This window comes from Lissotriton helveticus, chromosome 9 (assembly GCF_964261635.1).
Source record: "Lissotriton helveticus chromosome 9, aLisHel1.1, whole genome shotgun sequence".
Classification (NCBI taxonomy): Eukaryota; Metazoa; Chordata; class Amphibia; order Caudata; family Salamandridae; genus Lissotriton; species Lissotriton helveticus.
In genome coordinates, this window is record NC_136070.1 from 226,582,025 (window position 1) to 226,599,575 (window position 17,551).

The 17,551-nt window shown below is 46.4% G+C and overlaps 1 protein-coding gene across 1 annotated transcript in view; it reads left to right on the plus strand.

The window, feature by feature from the left end:
• Positions 1–17,551, plus strand: part of INO80 (INO80 complex ATPase subunit) — a 534,228-nt gene that overhangs the window by 363,898 nt on the left and 152,779 nt on the right. The window contains exon 26 of the mRNA XM_078659770.1: positions 11,171–11,396. Coding sequence (XP_078515896.1) covers positions 11,171–11,396 — 226 coding nt within the window. The remainder of the gene's footprint in view (positions 1–11,170; positions 11,397–17,551) is intronic.

Below are 17,551 nucleotides of genomic sequence, written 5' to 3' on the forward strand. Positions count from 1 at the left end.
AACGCGGAGGGGACTGATTTACCGGCTTTGGGATGCAGATGCCTCAATAAAAGGTTGTAAAACTTGTCCGGTGTAGAGTGGCGTTCCTGAGATCAGAGGCACCTTCGGCAAGATATATATATTTCTACAACGCCTATGCCTTTACCACGGATGTCTATATCACATAAATGGAAGTATATTACAGGTAAGTATATATATATATATATATATATATATATATATATATATATATATATATATATATGGTTTAGAATATCTGTACAATACTTACAGTTTCGTGGTAAAGGCATCGGTTGTAAAGGTGTACCCGTTGTACAAAAAAAATTTAAGACTTTCGTTGTAATGGCACTTTCAGTGTAAAAATTGCATTGTTAGCGATTTGTTGTAATGGCATTCATAATTCCGTTGTACAACTGTAAGCCACCATCTCCAAGGCGTTGGAAGATCCATAGCTGTAATGGATGAGGAATCTCAAGGTATATGCTTAGTTCTGAGCCTCGGCGAAGATCACACTGCTGTTAAAGGGTCATGAACTCCTTGGAGGCGGAAGTAAACCTAGGGATTTTCAAATGCATAGTGATTGCCTCTAGAAAGGACTTGTCTACAGTTTTTTTTCTTGAAACCAGGGAACTTTGGAAGTTTCCCATGTTCTGGACATACTAAAAGTTCCAGAGTGGTGCACTCAAAGCTAGAATTAACCAGGTTTGCATTGCAGGATCTCAGACCGTGCTTGTGGATATATCTCGGAAATAAAGGCTCTCGTGCTTCGAATGTGTTAGAGGAGTTTGCATTTTATTCCCTGGGCCACAAGAGATAGTGAAGGTCTGTGAGAGCCACAGTGATGTGAGTTGCTCTCTTTGGGTTCAGACGGTCTGGCTGCTTGGTTTTCCATCCTATATAGCTATGAAATATTTCTTAAGTGCTCCAGCATAAATAATTTGACAGTATTGACGTTTCAACAACATCTAGGTACTGGTCAGATCAAAACAACGTGGTAACTATTGCACTGGGGGAAAAAATGCGTTAGGGCTCGAAAAATCTGAAAATGGTATTAGTCCTGCGGGTCTAGTACCTTGAAAAATCTCCTCGACCTCACAGTAACCTACTTGACCTCCGTCTCTGAAAGCGGAGCAAATGTTACAAGATTTAAAGGCATCTTTATTGCTCATTTGCGAGCGATAAAAAGGCCTTTAAATCTTGTTCTCTTGTGACATTTCCTTAGTTTTCAAAGATAGAGGACAAAAGTTAGTATGTTTTCCTACTCGCCAGAAAGGGCGAGTAGGACCTAAAAATAGCTCGACCTCATAAAATTTACCTCGCAAATCGAGTCGATTTGTCGAGCCCTGTGCGTCATTTACCTGGTTCTGTCAAATCTTGCTACTGCCGGCCCAGTTCTTAACTCGCTCTGGTATGCCATAGTGAAGCGAATCGCTGCTCTTTTAAAGACAAGAGGCCTGATTCATGAAAAAGGAAATCTGCGACTCTCAAATAGCGATTCACAGCGAATCACAATTCGAAAGTCGCAGATCGGAATTCATCATAGTTAGCGATAAAAAAAAGCGATTCGCCCACGGCCGCAAAAAGCGTTAGCGAAATACTAAAATCGCAGAAAAATCGCAATTACCCTCAAAAACCGTCTCTATTTAGCGCCATCGCAAATCCCCAATTGCGAAATCTCGCAAGTAGCGAGATCGCAAAAACGGGAAGTCGCTTTTCGAGCACAGTGATGACATCACAACCAGGAAACAGGCAGTTCCCACCCCCATTCAGAACTGTGAGGCTGATCTCGAGGCTGCAGCTGAACAGAGCTCCTTCCAGGACACCTCCAAAGTTCCTAAACCAACCCATTTGTGACTGCAGCAATGCCAGAGGAGCCTGCACCAGGGCCCAGTGACACCGGGCGCAAGAGGAAGCTCAAGTTCTCTGAGCAGGAGTTGGAGCACCTCATTGAGGGAGTGGTTGATAACCACTCCAAACTATTTGGGAAGGACTCCGGGAGGGTGCCGGAGTTGGAGAGACGTCGAATCTGGCTTAGGATATCTGCTAAAGTGAACGCTGTGGGCGTGACACACAGGTCACTGGATGAGCTCAAAAAGAGGTGGTACGACCTCCGAGGTCGAGCCAAGGAGAGGGTGGCAGAGAGGCTGGGCGAGACCCATGCTACTGGGGGCGGAGAACCTACTGTCCCTCCCAACACCCCCATGGAGGACCGCATGGAGGACACCCTGGAGCCAGAGGCGTGCATAGGTGTCGTCAATCTGGACTCATCCCGACCCAGCCAAGACAGCCAAGGTAAGTGGCATGCGACCCGGACCCTGTCCCCTAACAATGGTCATGGCCCTATAGCCTCCCATATTCATCCCTAGTCATGCAAACCATGCACATTAGGTCATGCCCAAAAGCATTCTGGGACATGTAGTCTGCCCATAATGTACAAGAACCCCAATGCAGCCTCACATGTCCCAAAATGAGCAATGCCAAAGCCAGGCAGGGAATGTCAACCAGCATGCATGTAGCAACTGCACGTGTGACAGATACATGCAATTAATGTACGTCCAATTCCCCTAGAAGGTGGCGCTGACAACAGCAGCGACAGCGACATGCTGCTTATTGACGAGGCACAAGAGGATGGCGAGGAGGTGCCAACACCGACACTTCCTACACCATCAGGCGCAGCACCTCTCCCTGCAGCCAGGGCAACACCAACTGTGCCAGCACCATCAGGCGCAGCACCTCTCCCTGCAGGCAGGGCAACACCAACTGTGCCAGCACCATCAGGGGCAGCACCTCTCCCTGCAGGCAGGGCAAGACCAACAGCGCCAGCACCATCAGGCGCAGCACCTAACCCTGCAGGCAGGGCAAGACCAACAGCGCTAGCACCATCAGGCGCAGCACCTAACCCTGCAGGCAGGGCAAGACCAACAGCGCCAGCACCATCAGGCGCAGCACCTAACCCTGCAGGCAGGGCAAGACCAACAGCGCTAGCACCATCAGGCGCAGCACCTAACCCTGCAGGCAGGGCAAGACCAACAGCGCCAGCACCATCAGGCGCAGCACCTCTGACAACCACAACTCCACCACCAGCTGGACCATCTACATCTGGTGCAGCTACTGTGGTGACAGTGCGCACACCCACTGTGGGCAGCCAGCAGAGCAGGCATGGCAGGGCTCGCCAGCAGAACACATCACGCAGCGGCAGGAGGGGGATGGCTGTGCGCATGCCAGGCCTGAGCATTGAGCGCCGGATGCTACACATACACCAACTGCAGGCACGACGGCAAGGGGCTATTCAACTGCAGCTAAACAACATTGGCCGCAATGTGGCCAATGTGGGTGAGAGGATTGAGCGCATGACGACAGCCATGGAGGCCAACACTGCTGCGCTCATATCGCAGCGCAACTCCGCCCGCCGCCGCCACCGGCAGCTCCTTACGCGCCTGTCAGCCTACACCCGCTCTAACTATATAATCGGGAATGCCACCTCCCAGCTCTCACGACGGTCCCTGGCGCAGCAGCAGCAGTTGATCCAATGCGTTGAGGATGTTGGACGAGTGTTGGAGCAGGTCACCACTGCCGTGCTGGCACTCCATCCTACTGGTCCAGGCAATGTGGGGGGGGACGACACCAGTGAGGGCACCTCCAGTGTCAGCAGCCTGTCTGCCTCACTGGTTGGCGTGTTACGCCGCAGCACCAGGCCCACTACAGGGACACGTGCCGTCCCAGAGGAAAAGCCAGAGAGGCGTTTGGGTGCTGCGCGCCGGAGGCGCAATTGAGTTTCATGTACATTTTCTGGGACATGCTGCTGATACAAGCATGTCCAGTGTTTAGTTAGGAGCAGTATGGCGCAATACTGCTAGCATTTGATGAATGTAGACATAACATTATTATTGTGCATTTAACAATAATCTTTATTCATGCATCATACATCGGCCTCCTGTCATTATTTACATTGGCATGCAATTGTGATTTGTTGGGTGAGGGGAGTGGGTGCACTAGAAACTGTTCATTGTGATGTGGTTGCGGCGTCTGTGTCCTTCAGCTGGGTTCTCCCCGCGTGCATGACGCACATGTGCAGGTGGCCGGTCGTCCCCTTCCGACTCACTGCCAGAGATCTCTACAGGTATCCGGCGCTTGGTAGCAATGTTGTGTAGTATTGCACACACAGCCACAATGCGGCAGCACACATCAGGACTGTAGTACATGGCCCCACCAGTCTTGTGCAGTATGCGGAATCTGCTTTTCAGTAGCCCAAATGTCCGCTCTATGCAATTCCTTGTGCGTATGTGCGCTACATTATAACGCCTTTGCTGTGGTGTCGCAGGGTTGAGGTATGGGGTGAGGAGGTATTCACGGAGGGCGTAGCCACTGTCACCTGCATGAGAGGAGCAGAGGGTGAGTGCCTGTGCAGCGCAGATACTACATCACAGTGTGACATTGTGGGGCAAGTGTACTTACCAAGTAGGTGTCCTTCACCAAAGTCTCCCCTGGCCAGTCGTGTGTGGAGGCCGCTGTGCCGGAAAATAAAGGAGTCATGTGTACTCCCCGGGTACTGTGCTACAATGTCCGTGATGTATGACTTAGCATTGCAGACCATCTGGATGTTGAGGGAGTGGTAGGACTTGCGATTGCGGTACATGTACTCGGTTGCAGCTGGTGAGCATATGTGGACGTGAGTACAGTCAATGCAGCCTATCACATGTGGGAACTGCGCAACATTGTAGAATTGCTGCTTGGTCACATCCAAATCCTGTTGGCTGGTGGGAAATTTGATGTGCTGGTGTAGCTGGGTCAGCATTGCGTCAAGGAAACTGTGTAGGCAGCTGGACATGGGGGGCTGGGATATCCCCCCAGCAGCCGCAACTATCCCCTGGAAGCTCCCAGAGGCCAGGAGGTGCAGGCTACACAATACCTGCACATGTGTAGGCACAGCATTGGTCCGCCTTGTTGGGTGCTGCATCAGGGGGTCAAGGTCCTGTATTAGCTTGATAATCATTGCCCCATTCAGGCGGTACTTGGCATATATCTGCTCTCTGGTTTGGCCCAGCAGGGTGACCCGCTGGCGGAATATCCTCTCCTGGATTCGGCGTCTCCTCCGTGCTGCTCGCTGTAGCCTTCGCCGTCTGACCACCGTGTACAGTCCTGGCATTGTGAAACTCCTAATGCTGCTGCTGCATCTCCTTATGTGTGATTGGTCAGGCCTGCATCTGTTTCTGATTGGGCAACGGTTTTTCAAAAAAAAAAAATCCATGGCTTTGATGGTTACCACCTGCTTTGGGTTGTCCTTAATTTGCACCTCGCAATAAGCGATTTTGGCCTATTTCTCTATTAGCGATTTTTTATGAATACCGATTGCGATTGTATTGCGCAATCGCTATTTTATTCCGAATCGCTAATGCTTTCCTGCCGGAATTCTCCAAATCTTTTAGCGAATGCGCAAAATCTGTGATGAATGCCGATTTTGTGAATTGCGCTCGCAATAGCTTTTTCGCAGCTATTGCGAGCGCAATTTCGCTTCATGAATCAGGCTGAAGATGATTCCCACCACAGAAATACTTGTGATTTCTAGTGACGTTACTTGGTGGTTTCAGATGAACCTCAGTAAGGCGACATGGTATTACTAAGTAATTACAAGTATTAAATGGTAATTACAAAGTAATTATACGATACTCAAAGCCAGATGGTATCAGAGCCGTTTTCTGGACGGTATTGCTAATGCAGCGTCTATACAGTCGGATTGCACTGATGCAGTGTCATTGGACTTGGGTTGTAATTTGGCGGGGTCTACTCTTTCTTTCGCCTGCTTGCTAGTATTGGTGCTTTAATGTGAACATTAATATGCGCCTTCATCTCTGAAAAACTATTTTTTATCAACATGTATGATAGTGACACAAAACTTTCTTCCAATAGTGACTTTGGCTTATCCTTTGAAATCACTGAGTAAATAATTAGTCAGGAGTAAGTCACGCCTACTCACAGAAACATCTTTGGGATTGAGGCCCTGCTATTTGATGAAGTACCTTTCCAGCGGTATCCGCGTCTGCATTTGTCACCATTTCACACAAGGTATAATTGCAAGGGCTTTTGCTCTGCAGCGTCCCAGGGCTTGTATGGATTGGAAAAGGGACGAGGTTCTCCACGCTTACTGCTTCATTTGGCTGATACGTGAGGATGAGCGTGTGAAGAAGTGGCGTGTCTCCGTCACGGTTAAGGTGGAGTGCGCCTGGGCAATGACGCGTGAACCGCGCGCCGACAGGAAGTGGATGCATTGTTTGTTGGCACCTTGGATCAAAGACTGCAGGCGAATCCATACACTGACGACTTTATTCCAGTGCTCTGAGGATGGGTCAGGTCATATAGGACCCAAGTGTTGACATAAAAGTAAAATCATCTTTTCACCTAATCCCGGCAGTAGGTGGCAGTCTAATACAACAAACAAGCATTTGATGCTTACAGCAAACTTTTACTTTGTAAATATCCCCTTTGTTCCAGGACTTATTTTACCAAGATTGTTAGTTTTTTGTGCTTTTTTTGTTTGTTAAATCCTTTCCATGAACTCCTTGCAATGGTTTCTCAGTGTTTCTTACAACTTCCCAACAGTTTTAGCTTCTCTGAGTGTATGTACACCAACCACAAAGAATTCTCATTGGTCCTTCCAGGCTGTTTACTGGTACAACGCACGTTCACATAATTTATCAGTATGCACTCCCAAAGTACAGTGTATTATTCTAGGAAGCAAACCAGATTAGCTTTGCTGGCGTTTCATATCGCATAGTCTCTGTAGCTTTTATTTCTTTACGTTGTAACACACAGTATGTGTGGTTTGTGTGCATGTAGAATTTAATTGTGTTTTCCATGCAGATATTATCCGTCCGTCTACCTTCGCAACAAACACGTACATAATTTGTGCATGGGCATGGCTTCCTGCTGATCAATAGTGTGTACGCTTCCTGCAGACAGGATCCACCTAGTGGAGAAGTGTGGCTCAATGGTTAAAGTGGCAAACCCTGATGCAGAGGTCTGGCCCGGGACCAGGGTTCAATTCCCGCCTTGGCTGGTGTCGGCGGATCTTGGGCTCATAATTCCTCGGACCTGATTTCTCGCCTCGGTGCCTACTCTAAGCATGGGTCCCACGTTGCAACTCTGGGCAATAGCTTGCTTAGTCTCCACAACGGCCCCCTACAGCGCTAGGGATGCCTGGTTGCACCCTGGGGATGCCCAGGAGTGGACATTTCACGGGGAAAAGCCAGGAAGGGTTCCCTAGCGGTATGAGTACAGCGCCAGGACACTCAGGAGTATCAGTGCGCTTTACAAGTACGCCTACATTTACATTTACATTTTACATTTACTTATGTTAATGAGTGCGAAAGCGAAAACATGTACGAGGTTACAGGTCACAGAAGTTTCGCCTCACCTGCACTATTGTAACTAGGAGACTGACTTTAGTTTTATTTGGGTTGGGTGTTTTTTGACTTTATGTTCTGCTAGTTGATATCTTCTGAAGGCTCAGGTTACAAGGGTCGGAACATGCACGCATACGTCGTCTTTGTTTAGTTGACCTCTGTACCAGACAATGCAAGAAGGGCATTGGCAGTTTTTGAAAAAAAAATGTATTAACATTTTAGGTTGTCCCTATGTTTTGTGATTGTCTCCTCAAGAGAGAGGAACGAATGGCAACGTGGTGCTATTGTTTACTCTTGCATTTCATGTAACTTTTCCGTGCCCTTGCAGAAAGGGGCCAACCGCATGTAAATCAGTGCTGCCCAAATGAGTCGTTAATCAGTTGAGGCCATGCTAAACAGTGAGTCCTATACCCACTGACTGACTCAAGCTGCACCTTTCAAAAGGCGGCCAGCAAGGCCTAAAATGGCCCCTGTTGGAGTTCCTGTCCAGAAGGGAGGGGGCCTGACCGCTCAGGCCGAGCTGTTTCAATTTAAAGAGAAAGGATGTTGTAGGTGTAAACTATTAGTACAGCTGTGTGTTCCACCCAAATGAATGGAAACCGACCCTCCTTATGTAATCAGGGTCCAATGGAGAAAAGAGAGGATAAAAGAAACAACTGAACAACTATGTAGAGTCTCGATGTTGGAGTAAATTCTATGCAGTGTTGTTCAAGCGTTACGAGGCTCGCAGCAGGTTCCTTTCCCCTGCTACTGATTCTTATGTTCTAAGGAAAGCAGACTTCAGACGTGTCTGCTATGCCAAAGGCACGAGTTCCTCCATATTGTGTTGAATAAAACTGCATTACTGTCAGGTTTGTGTTCAACTGACTTCATTCGCCAGGGGGTTTTGTACTCATGCAAGCACCGAGCCTAGGTTTAGTTTTTTTATTGCATCTTGCTCTCTGGTTCACATTTTTCCACTCCCCGATGATCTTGAGTCGGGCGTAGCTGCTAGCCTGTGTAATGTGTTGCTTTGAGGAGTTCAGTTTTCTTCCACTTGGCAAAGTCCCATAGCAGGAGCACACAGCTCTGAAACGGAGTCCCAGACAAGGCAGGAGGGTACATGAAGACCTAAGCACCCTCCCCGCAGCCTGCTATACAAGTGCAATGGCAGGTGCACAGCACTGTGCAATGGCGTGTGTGCAGCACTGTGCAGCGAGCTGTGCAGAAGTCTGTGGTGCAATAATGGACTTTAGCTCGCAGTCCGCTCGGTCGGTCATTCATTCGCTCCCAGTGGACTGCACTGTATTTGAAATATTCACCACGCACTGCACTGCTGGGGTGTTTTTGTTGAAGTGTCCAACTAAACTAATCCTTTTTAGACATCGCTCAGTACAAAAGTCGCCGAATATCAGCTCTTTGGTGAAGTTGTGCACTCAAGTAAGACACGGATGACAGCCAATTGTTTCAGTACACAGGGCCGGATGGAACCCAAAATAAGCCCTGGCAAACATTTTCAAACCAGCCCCAGACTGCGGGCGGCCAGGGGGGCACGGCTGCCAGTCCTGCCCTGCTCTTCAGTGCTCCACGAATTGCAGGATCAGTGGCACTCATTTGTTGAAATAGTGAGACCCCCCCCCCCTCCCATCGTGCAACCTGTAGGCTCCACTGAATGCCCCTTACACCTGGAGTACACCCCTTCCCCGGGCTGGGCTTGCAGTGGTTTGCGTCTAGCTTTTATCTGCCTTGGCGAACAGCCCCGGCGTGAGCCTGACTCGGGGAGATAAGAGGCTCCGCAGACTTCACAAAGGCTGGCCTGTGTGGGAGGGCCGGCTTGTTATCAGCAGGGCGTGCTGACGTCTGTACGCATTGCAGGTTGACAGGCAACTGCCTCTCACGCGCCTTACAGACCGCCATAAAGATGGGGCGAAGGGGATTGGCTGGGATAGAGCGGGGCTCAAAAAGCCTGATTGGATGCAAGGTGTTTCTGAAACTGGCAGGCTGCAAAGAGCTGCTGAAGCGGGAAGATAAGGGAGGCAAGCAGCCAATCACTTGGCTGGAAGTCTGCATAGGCAGTATAAAGCACGGACCCTTGAGCCATTCATCTTGGAGACTGCTTTGATTATTTGGCTCCATAGTGCCTCCCCCCCCCCTATCTTCCTTTGAACCATCATTTCTAACCTACACCACGGATCCACGTTTCTAAGGTGCACAAGAATCATAATGCAAAGTGTTCTGTTTATTTTTAAAGAGCCTTATTGTGTAGCACTCTGACACATGAGGTTGCCGGGTCCATTCTTCTGACACACACTGCAGATGTTTCCACCCCCACTGACAAGCTATATGTGCATGATAGGTGACCTTGGTGGTAGAATGACGCAAGATGTCCCCGATCTTTCTCAAGACCAATACGTACAGATTGTCTACAATTAGACAATATGTCAAAGATCCCCTGGTTCTATTACATAAAGCAGGCTTTTTAAACTCTGGGAGTTACTGAATCTTTTACTAATCCAGAATCTATTAAGCCAAAGTGCAAGCTACAAATCAAAAATTTGTTTTTTTTTATCTATGCAGCAGTGAAAGGCTACATCATGTCCACAATATACAGTAGTTTTAATGTATTCCTCTTTAATTACTACCCATAACTTGGAGTATTTTTTGGTTGTTGTCTTGTCTCCAATCTATAATACAGATTTCATCTTACACGATTATGGTTAAGCAACTTCACTTTTTTCATTAGAATTTATAGTGAAGGGTGGGTGGTATATGAATTTTCCAAATGGCCCCTGCGGCAATGTGTCTCCCCAGAGTACTATGCGCTTTATATAGCTTTGCACTTTATACAGTGCACAACACAAGTAATTTTACATGCCACTGCTATTAGAAATCACAAGTTAGAGTTAAAATGCCTACAGCATCTTGAGTCCCTGGAACTTTGTTTTGCCATGACTCAATTTATTCGTGAGGCCTTAGCAGTTAGGAAAGATATGAAAGTCTAATATGATAGTATTTTATTGATGTATTCTGTTCTTTTTATTCGTTCATGATATCAATCTTCTGAGCAGCAGAGATGAACTAAATTAATTTTTATGTTCTGCTGTCTGAGACCTGATCTGATTAAATGTTTTTAAATGTTGTATTTTTAATGTTTCAATGTATATCTTGTCGCGTTTTTTTTTAAATGTCCTACTGTTCTGTACTTTTGTGGTACTGTTGTCAAAGAAAGTTTATGATGGTGATGCATAAACAATGTCCTTAGTCCCCAATTTTCTTTTTAGTGCAATGCCTTCTGAATAAGCACTTTAAATATAGTTAGCCCCAGTAAGAACTTTCTGGTTTCTTTTTTCAGTTTAACGGTCCTGCATTTCAAATTTGTAAATAAAAACCCTTAGTCTTATGTATATTGAAGTTTGTGTGCGTTTACCTTTCCCGTTTTGTGCCTAAACCTGAAGTTACAACAATCCCCGCTACAGGTGTACCAAGGGAGTCGCTTGGTTATACAGTTGGAATATTGTAATACCTGCGGCCCTGGCTGGCCATGGTAATCACAAGTACTCACCAGGGATACTGTCCTTTAATCATTGAATTCCTGAGGAGCTGGAGAAAGGACCTTGTGTGACACTGTGAACAAATCGCCTTAAGAATGTAAAATGTGTTGCAGTTTTGACTCCCAGATTAGGCTGATGGTGTGGCATGCACTCTGTTTTGAATATGAAAGATGCAGTTTCATCATGATCTTTTTCCTGTTGTTACCTACCTCTTTAACTCCATGTTGCTAACGCCCTCAGATCACAAGTGCGCTGCTGGATTTCTACTGCAATGATCGCAGCGCGGAATACGAGCGCAAGGCAATGAGAGATGGAGGGAGCCTGGTTGCAAAGCAGTGTGCCATGTATGGCTCACCTGAACTAGCAGCTGATTGGTCGAACAGGCGTTTTCACTTTCATCCAGAAGGCCCTGGTGGATTGTTGGCTGTCAGACCCCAGAATGGCTGGTCTTTCATCAGGATACCAGGTGGGTGACCTCTATTAAGTGGTGTGTTATGTGGTGGCAGAAAGTATTAAAGGTTCAAGACGTGGGGTGGTCAAAAGAAGATGTAACTTACTAGTGATTCTTTGAAAGGCTGGGTGTCTTGCATTGATCACAGCTTTGATAAAACAATCTGTTTGAACATGATGTTATTAGTGAAATAAAGACGACAAAAAATTAATCATTGGGCCCACCTAGTTCTAAATACATTTAAGTAGTTCAGATTGAGATGTTATACTATATTAGCGATGTTTTCCCTTCTTTAAACGGTTGATTGCAACAACAGAGAGCTGAAGGGGACCAGTTAACGTTTGTAAAGTGTCTGGTTCGGCATTCCCTGTTTAGAACTCTTGATCTGTTTGAGCTAGAAACAAAATATTTTTCTTAAAAGTGATGCAGCAGATAATGAATTATGTGGCTGTAGTGGCAGGTTCCTGTTTACTAGGAAAACGCTGCGGCTGCACAATATTTTTTTCTATTGTCGCTGTTTATATGAAGTTCACTCAAGAGTTCTCATGGTCCTCTGCAAGATGTGACGCTGTAGCAAAAGATCCTCATTAGAGGACCCTGTAGATTGTAACTTGTACAGAAACTCTCTATATGCACCGTCCCAAAGTATAGTTTTAGTTAGAAAAACTGCCAACAATTATATTTGGGGAAAATTCGTATTTTCCCTACAAGTATGGCCTAGAACTGTCCCCTTCTTTTTAGGACTGGCAGAGAGACCTCTTTAGCTGTCGCTTGCCTCGTGTAATCAAAATAAATTATAAAAAATACGTACACATATGAATACATAGATGGGCTTTGTTTCCTCTCTCGTCATCCATTTGCCTCTTCATCTGCCCTGCTCATTTTGCTTCCACCCACCACAATATACAGCATGGGGCAATGCCGGGGTCAGCCCACTTCACCCATTGGCTCTCTTGTTCGGAGTGATTTTGCTTCATCACAGGTGCATATCTGCATAAAAAGAAGCACACTTTTAGTGCCAGGGCTGGTGAGCCAGTTATCCTTATTTTTTAAAGTTTTTATTTATTTGAACTATGTCTTTAGATTACAATAATTCTAAACCAACATTACCATTTCTTTGCATCTATAAGAATGATTTCTTCTTCTGTTGTAAATTAAAACAACAAACATTTATGTATCTGTTCTATGTACACCTACCTGCTAGGAAGTTCATGCACTGTAATTTTAAACTTGTTTTTAATTCACAATTCTAATTGTAAGTTTATAGCAGCCACCTTTAAACAGCAACTTTTTTTATTTGTTATTTTGTGGCATATGCTGCTGTATACAATCTAGTCACCACACTTGCTTGGCCAAGGCCAGACCTCCTGGCTTTGCCAGTGCTTGTAATCGTCGTTCAAACTCTGCAAAATATTCCCAAAGATTCAAGTCTTCCATCCAGATTTTAGTTACTTTATAAATGTTTATTTAATTCCAGACATCTGGGTTAGTGGCAAGTAAGATTGGCGATTTCCTTTTAAACCCTCTAGGATCAAAGCTTGGCTCTTTTGGTGTTTTCTGGATTACATCTGTTCTGAAAGCCTTTCTAGACAAACTGTTGTCACATCCAAACCTCAGCAAGGGGCTATTTCTGAATCTATTTCCAGAGTTCACCTACAGAGCTCAGACTTTAGTTTTACTCTGCTTCAGTGTAATAGGAAAGAAGGGAAAAGCTAAGAATCACTAGAGACCGTGTGTCATAATATAAGTTACAGAAAACAGTGGTCCCTGTTATAAGAGAATAATATTATTGCTAATTATTGTCTCATTTAATGCAAAAACACATATACAATGATTAATGATGGGTGTCAGTGCCCTCTTTAGTGCAAGACACACGTGTGAATAAGGTGATACGTGTATGTATCAGGTGAACAAGAACTCGATCTGTTTAGTTCAGATGAAATAATACAAACAGGGTGTGTGCCATTAAATGTAAATGTAAATCCAGTATTTGTAAAGCGCACAGCTACCCAATTGGGTGTCCCGGCGCTGGGGACCGTCGGGAAGATTAAGCGAGCTATTGCCCAGAGTCTCATGGTGCTAGGCAGACCCCTGCCGCGGTTGCAGCTATGGTTGTTATATATTACCATGTGGAGACATTCTCAGTTGACTGGTTTTTTCCTCTTGGCAATGCTGCCTGGTGCACCCAGGCGATCCCTGGTAGTAATCCTGCATATGGTGGCAACAAATGTAATCTAGTCTGATCTGGTCACTATTACAACACTAATAATAGTATTGGTAGCGCAGGATGATTTCTTTGAGATTAAGCCCACAAGGCGCACACAACCAACTCAAGGAATGTCTGGAAGCAGTCCACAGTTGGATGACCTCCTCTTGCCTTAAATTGAACGGGGAAAAAACAGAGCTGATGCTCCTGGTACCCCCACATATAACATCATCGATTCACTATGGCCCCCATGTTTAGGAGCAGCCCCCATACCGAAGGACAAAATCAAAAGCCTAGGAATATGGCTTGATAAGCCCTTACATTTAACTGCCAGGTGGCCAAGCTTTCCGCCACCTGCTTCGGCCTATTAAGGCTCTTGCGTAAAATCCTCCCCTTTTTACCTTTTCACGCAAGACGGACTATGGTCCAGGGGCTAATCCTGTCCCGCCTGGATTTTGGAAACGCTCTTTATCTGGGTGCACCCCAGACTACCCTGAATAAACTGCAAATAATTCAAAACTGCGCCGCAAGAACTCTCCTTCAAATCCCCCGTCGCTCCTCTATCAAAATCAGACTCAGAGACCTACACTGGCTCCCAGTCAGGGTAAGGATCCAGTTCAAAGTAATGTGTATTGCGCATCGATCCTTTTGGGGGATAGGTGCTACTATCAACCAACCCCTGGTAACCACCTACCACCCAACCAGACAGCTCAGTTCAAGCACGGCTTTTTTGGCCCTAATACCTAAGATAAAGAGGTCCAGATGTGGAGGTCGCTCCTTCTCTTACAATGCAGCCGGGCTCTGGAACTCCCTTTCCCTCCAACTCAGATCGGAACCCAAATTGCTCGTTTTTCGCAAACTGCTAAAAACCTGGCTGTTTAATAAACCTGACTAGCTCTGACTGCTGTCAAACAAGTGTGACGTCTGAGCGCTAGGACGCCTGAGGGTAGCTACCGCGCTATATAAATGGTCTTTTCATTTCATTTCTTTTCATTTCATTTCAAGCTGCTCTTCTTACAGAAAAGGTGGGAGACCTGTGCTCTCGACTGTGCATAATTGAAGCTGCATAAATGCTTCACTTGTTCAGATGTTCATCCTCACCTCCACCATCTCTTTTCCTTGTATGCTCCTGTCCATCCATTCTCACTTTGCCCAGTTATTCCTCTCCTGGCTGATAATCTCCCCTGCTTCCCACAAATATGCTATCGTCCCTCAACTCCATATGGTCCTCTCCTTTCTCCCCAACCCATCGGAGCCCCCCTGTATTCCTCCATCATTTATATTTGTACCCACTCCACCATCTTGTCTGATCCTTCCTCCTCTCTTCTATGCATGTCTTGAGTCTTTTCAGACAAGTGTGAGGACAGGGCCATTTTCTTTCCCTTTGCATGTGTGATCCATCGCCCCTTCTTTTTTGTTCATCCAGCCCTTTACATTTCAATTCTATTTTCAGTACAGGTAGAGGATTCAGTTCTTGTTCCCTGTTCCTACCCAAAAGTGCCCTTTGCCAACATGGTTATTAGTGGCCCCTTTAGGGATAGGACGATTTTACAAGATTAGTACATTTCTTAGGGACCCGTATGAACAGATGACCTCCAAGTGAGCATATTATAGCAGATGAGGTCATGGGTAAGTGCTTCATTCTTTCTCCTTTTAATTTTGGAACCAGAAAAGGAGCAGAATCCTGAAATTATTGTAGAAGTGGCGGGCTGAGATATGGTCAGTAGAATGGGGCAGCAACATCGGGCGGAGCAGCCAGTGGCAAAGACCCTTGGCAGTGCCCATAACAGGGACGTCGGCTGGCAGTTCACCTAGTCTTGCGGCACCATAAGGTGCAGAGACGCGTCAGCTGCAGTGCACAATCACCTCATACCGGCGCTGAGGCGGGAGGCCACAGAGATGTTCCGCTGAGTCACACCAAGGACACACAAGTGTTCCACAGGAGCAGACTTCAGACACGGACATGTCACGTAACTTAAGCCAACTGAAAACTTGACAACTATATATAGCTGCCCGTCGGTGACTTGCAAAGTAGTGCTCACTATAAGCTCATACAAGACGCGGACAGGAGGGGGCGCTCTTGTACTGTTAATATCATTTGCAATACCTTTATGTTGTGTCAACAGTGCTCTGTTGACAGTTGAGGCTGCCATAGACAACTACCTTTCTAACCGGACTGTTTACCGCACACAGCACCACGTTCACGCAAGGGCTGGCACCCAGCAAGAGGAGGAGGGTGCGGGCACGGGGTCAGGGCTAACACACGGATTGCTCACACCAGCCACGACTACACGTTGGTGCACTGCACACAACATGCAATTAACTCGCATAGGTAACAGTCCATTCTGTATTTCCTTCGTGTTCACAAGAAACGCGTGCGGCTGCCCCGCTGGGTGAGGCGTAGACTGTCCGGTGTAAGGCTATGTTAAGAGTAACGGCGACTAATACCTGCCTGACCCTCTGCAAACTTATCAAAAAGTACATTAGTTTATAATGGGATGACGCATTTAAAAATGAAATCTTGTAGATTTAGTAATTTGTCTGAGTAATTTGAAAACGTTTGTTTTTTAACTCTCAAAAATTGCATGCAAATATAATTAGTAAAAAAAAAAACCGCTGCTTCACTTTAACGTTTTTTTCCCGATGGGAAAACATTTTCCCCTGAAGAAACCCTTTCCCCGCAATCGCCTAATTTTGTGCATGATCTGCCCCTGGCCACGAGCAACTCTCTGGCTCTGCCTAACGGGGGATTTACTCAGATGTGCATATACACAATTGAAGGTTAGTGGGATTTCGCCCATTTATCAATTATTATTATTATGCGTTCTTATATAGCGCTCGATTACCCGTAGGCATCTCTGCGCTTGCCTTGGGAACCCGTCCTGGCTTTTTTCCCTGTGAGATACCCGTACTGGGCATCCCCAAGGTGAAAGCCAGGCATCCCGCCGCGGGGGGGGGGGGGGGGGGGTGGGGGGGGCGAGGTGGAGATTAAGCAAGCTGATGCCCAGATGTAGAGTGTGAACCCGTGATTCGAGTAGGCACCGAAACGAGAATTATCGAGTCCGTGGATATTTGGGCTCAAGACCCTGCCGCGCCGGGAATTGAACCCTGGTCCTGACCTCTGCTTCAGGGTCTGCCTCCTCTAACCAGTGAGCCACCCTTCTCCTTCCCTGCCCTGGAACACCCACTCCCAGCCTCATTACACCATGTTAGGGCTATTTTCCATGTCAGTAAATCCATTTGCGAGTTTAAATGAATGTTTTGTGAAATCCAAATGTGAATTTGCATTCGTAAATTTCGCCATCCAAGTTTATCTCGGGTGTTCAAATGACTTTCTGAACTAGGCCCAGGTAGAGTCCAGGAGTGTCAACGCGTGGTTCGAGAGACATTTTCAGCATCCTAAATATACATTTCCTGTATATGATTCTGATTGTCTGTCACTACCGCCAGATAAGACAGACAGCCGTTTAACCTATTATTAGAACATCCTGTCTGGTGTTGCAGATGTTTTCAGGGGTGACGTGTCACTTGTTCTCAATTTCCTTTCAGTGGTTATTGGCTGAGGTGAACAAGATAGTGGATGAAAACCTTCTTCCGACACTACTTTATTCATAAATCCAACCCCGCTCACTCAGTATCTTTAAGCGTGTCCATCTGAAGGTTCGGTTCCAGCTACTGTATGCCTCAGACCGGGTCCTGTAAATAAATGTTTGCTCACCTATTGTTATCTCAGGCTCGCTGCTCTCTGTGGACTGTCTTCTCCACAGTGTCCGGATTAGGGTCCTTCATAAAACATTACAGTCATGGCTGCACTACGCGTACTGATGTGTTGTGCAATGCTACTATGGACCTTTCTGTTGGGCCAGGCTCTCAAGCCGCTTCTGTTCATTGATGCTGTCCTTTCAAATAGCATGGGAGCTGAGGACAACTTTGGTCCAGTACATATAACCTTTGTTTTGTCTTC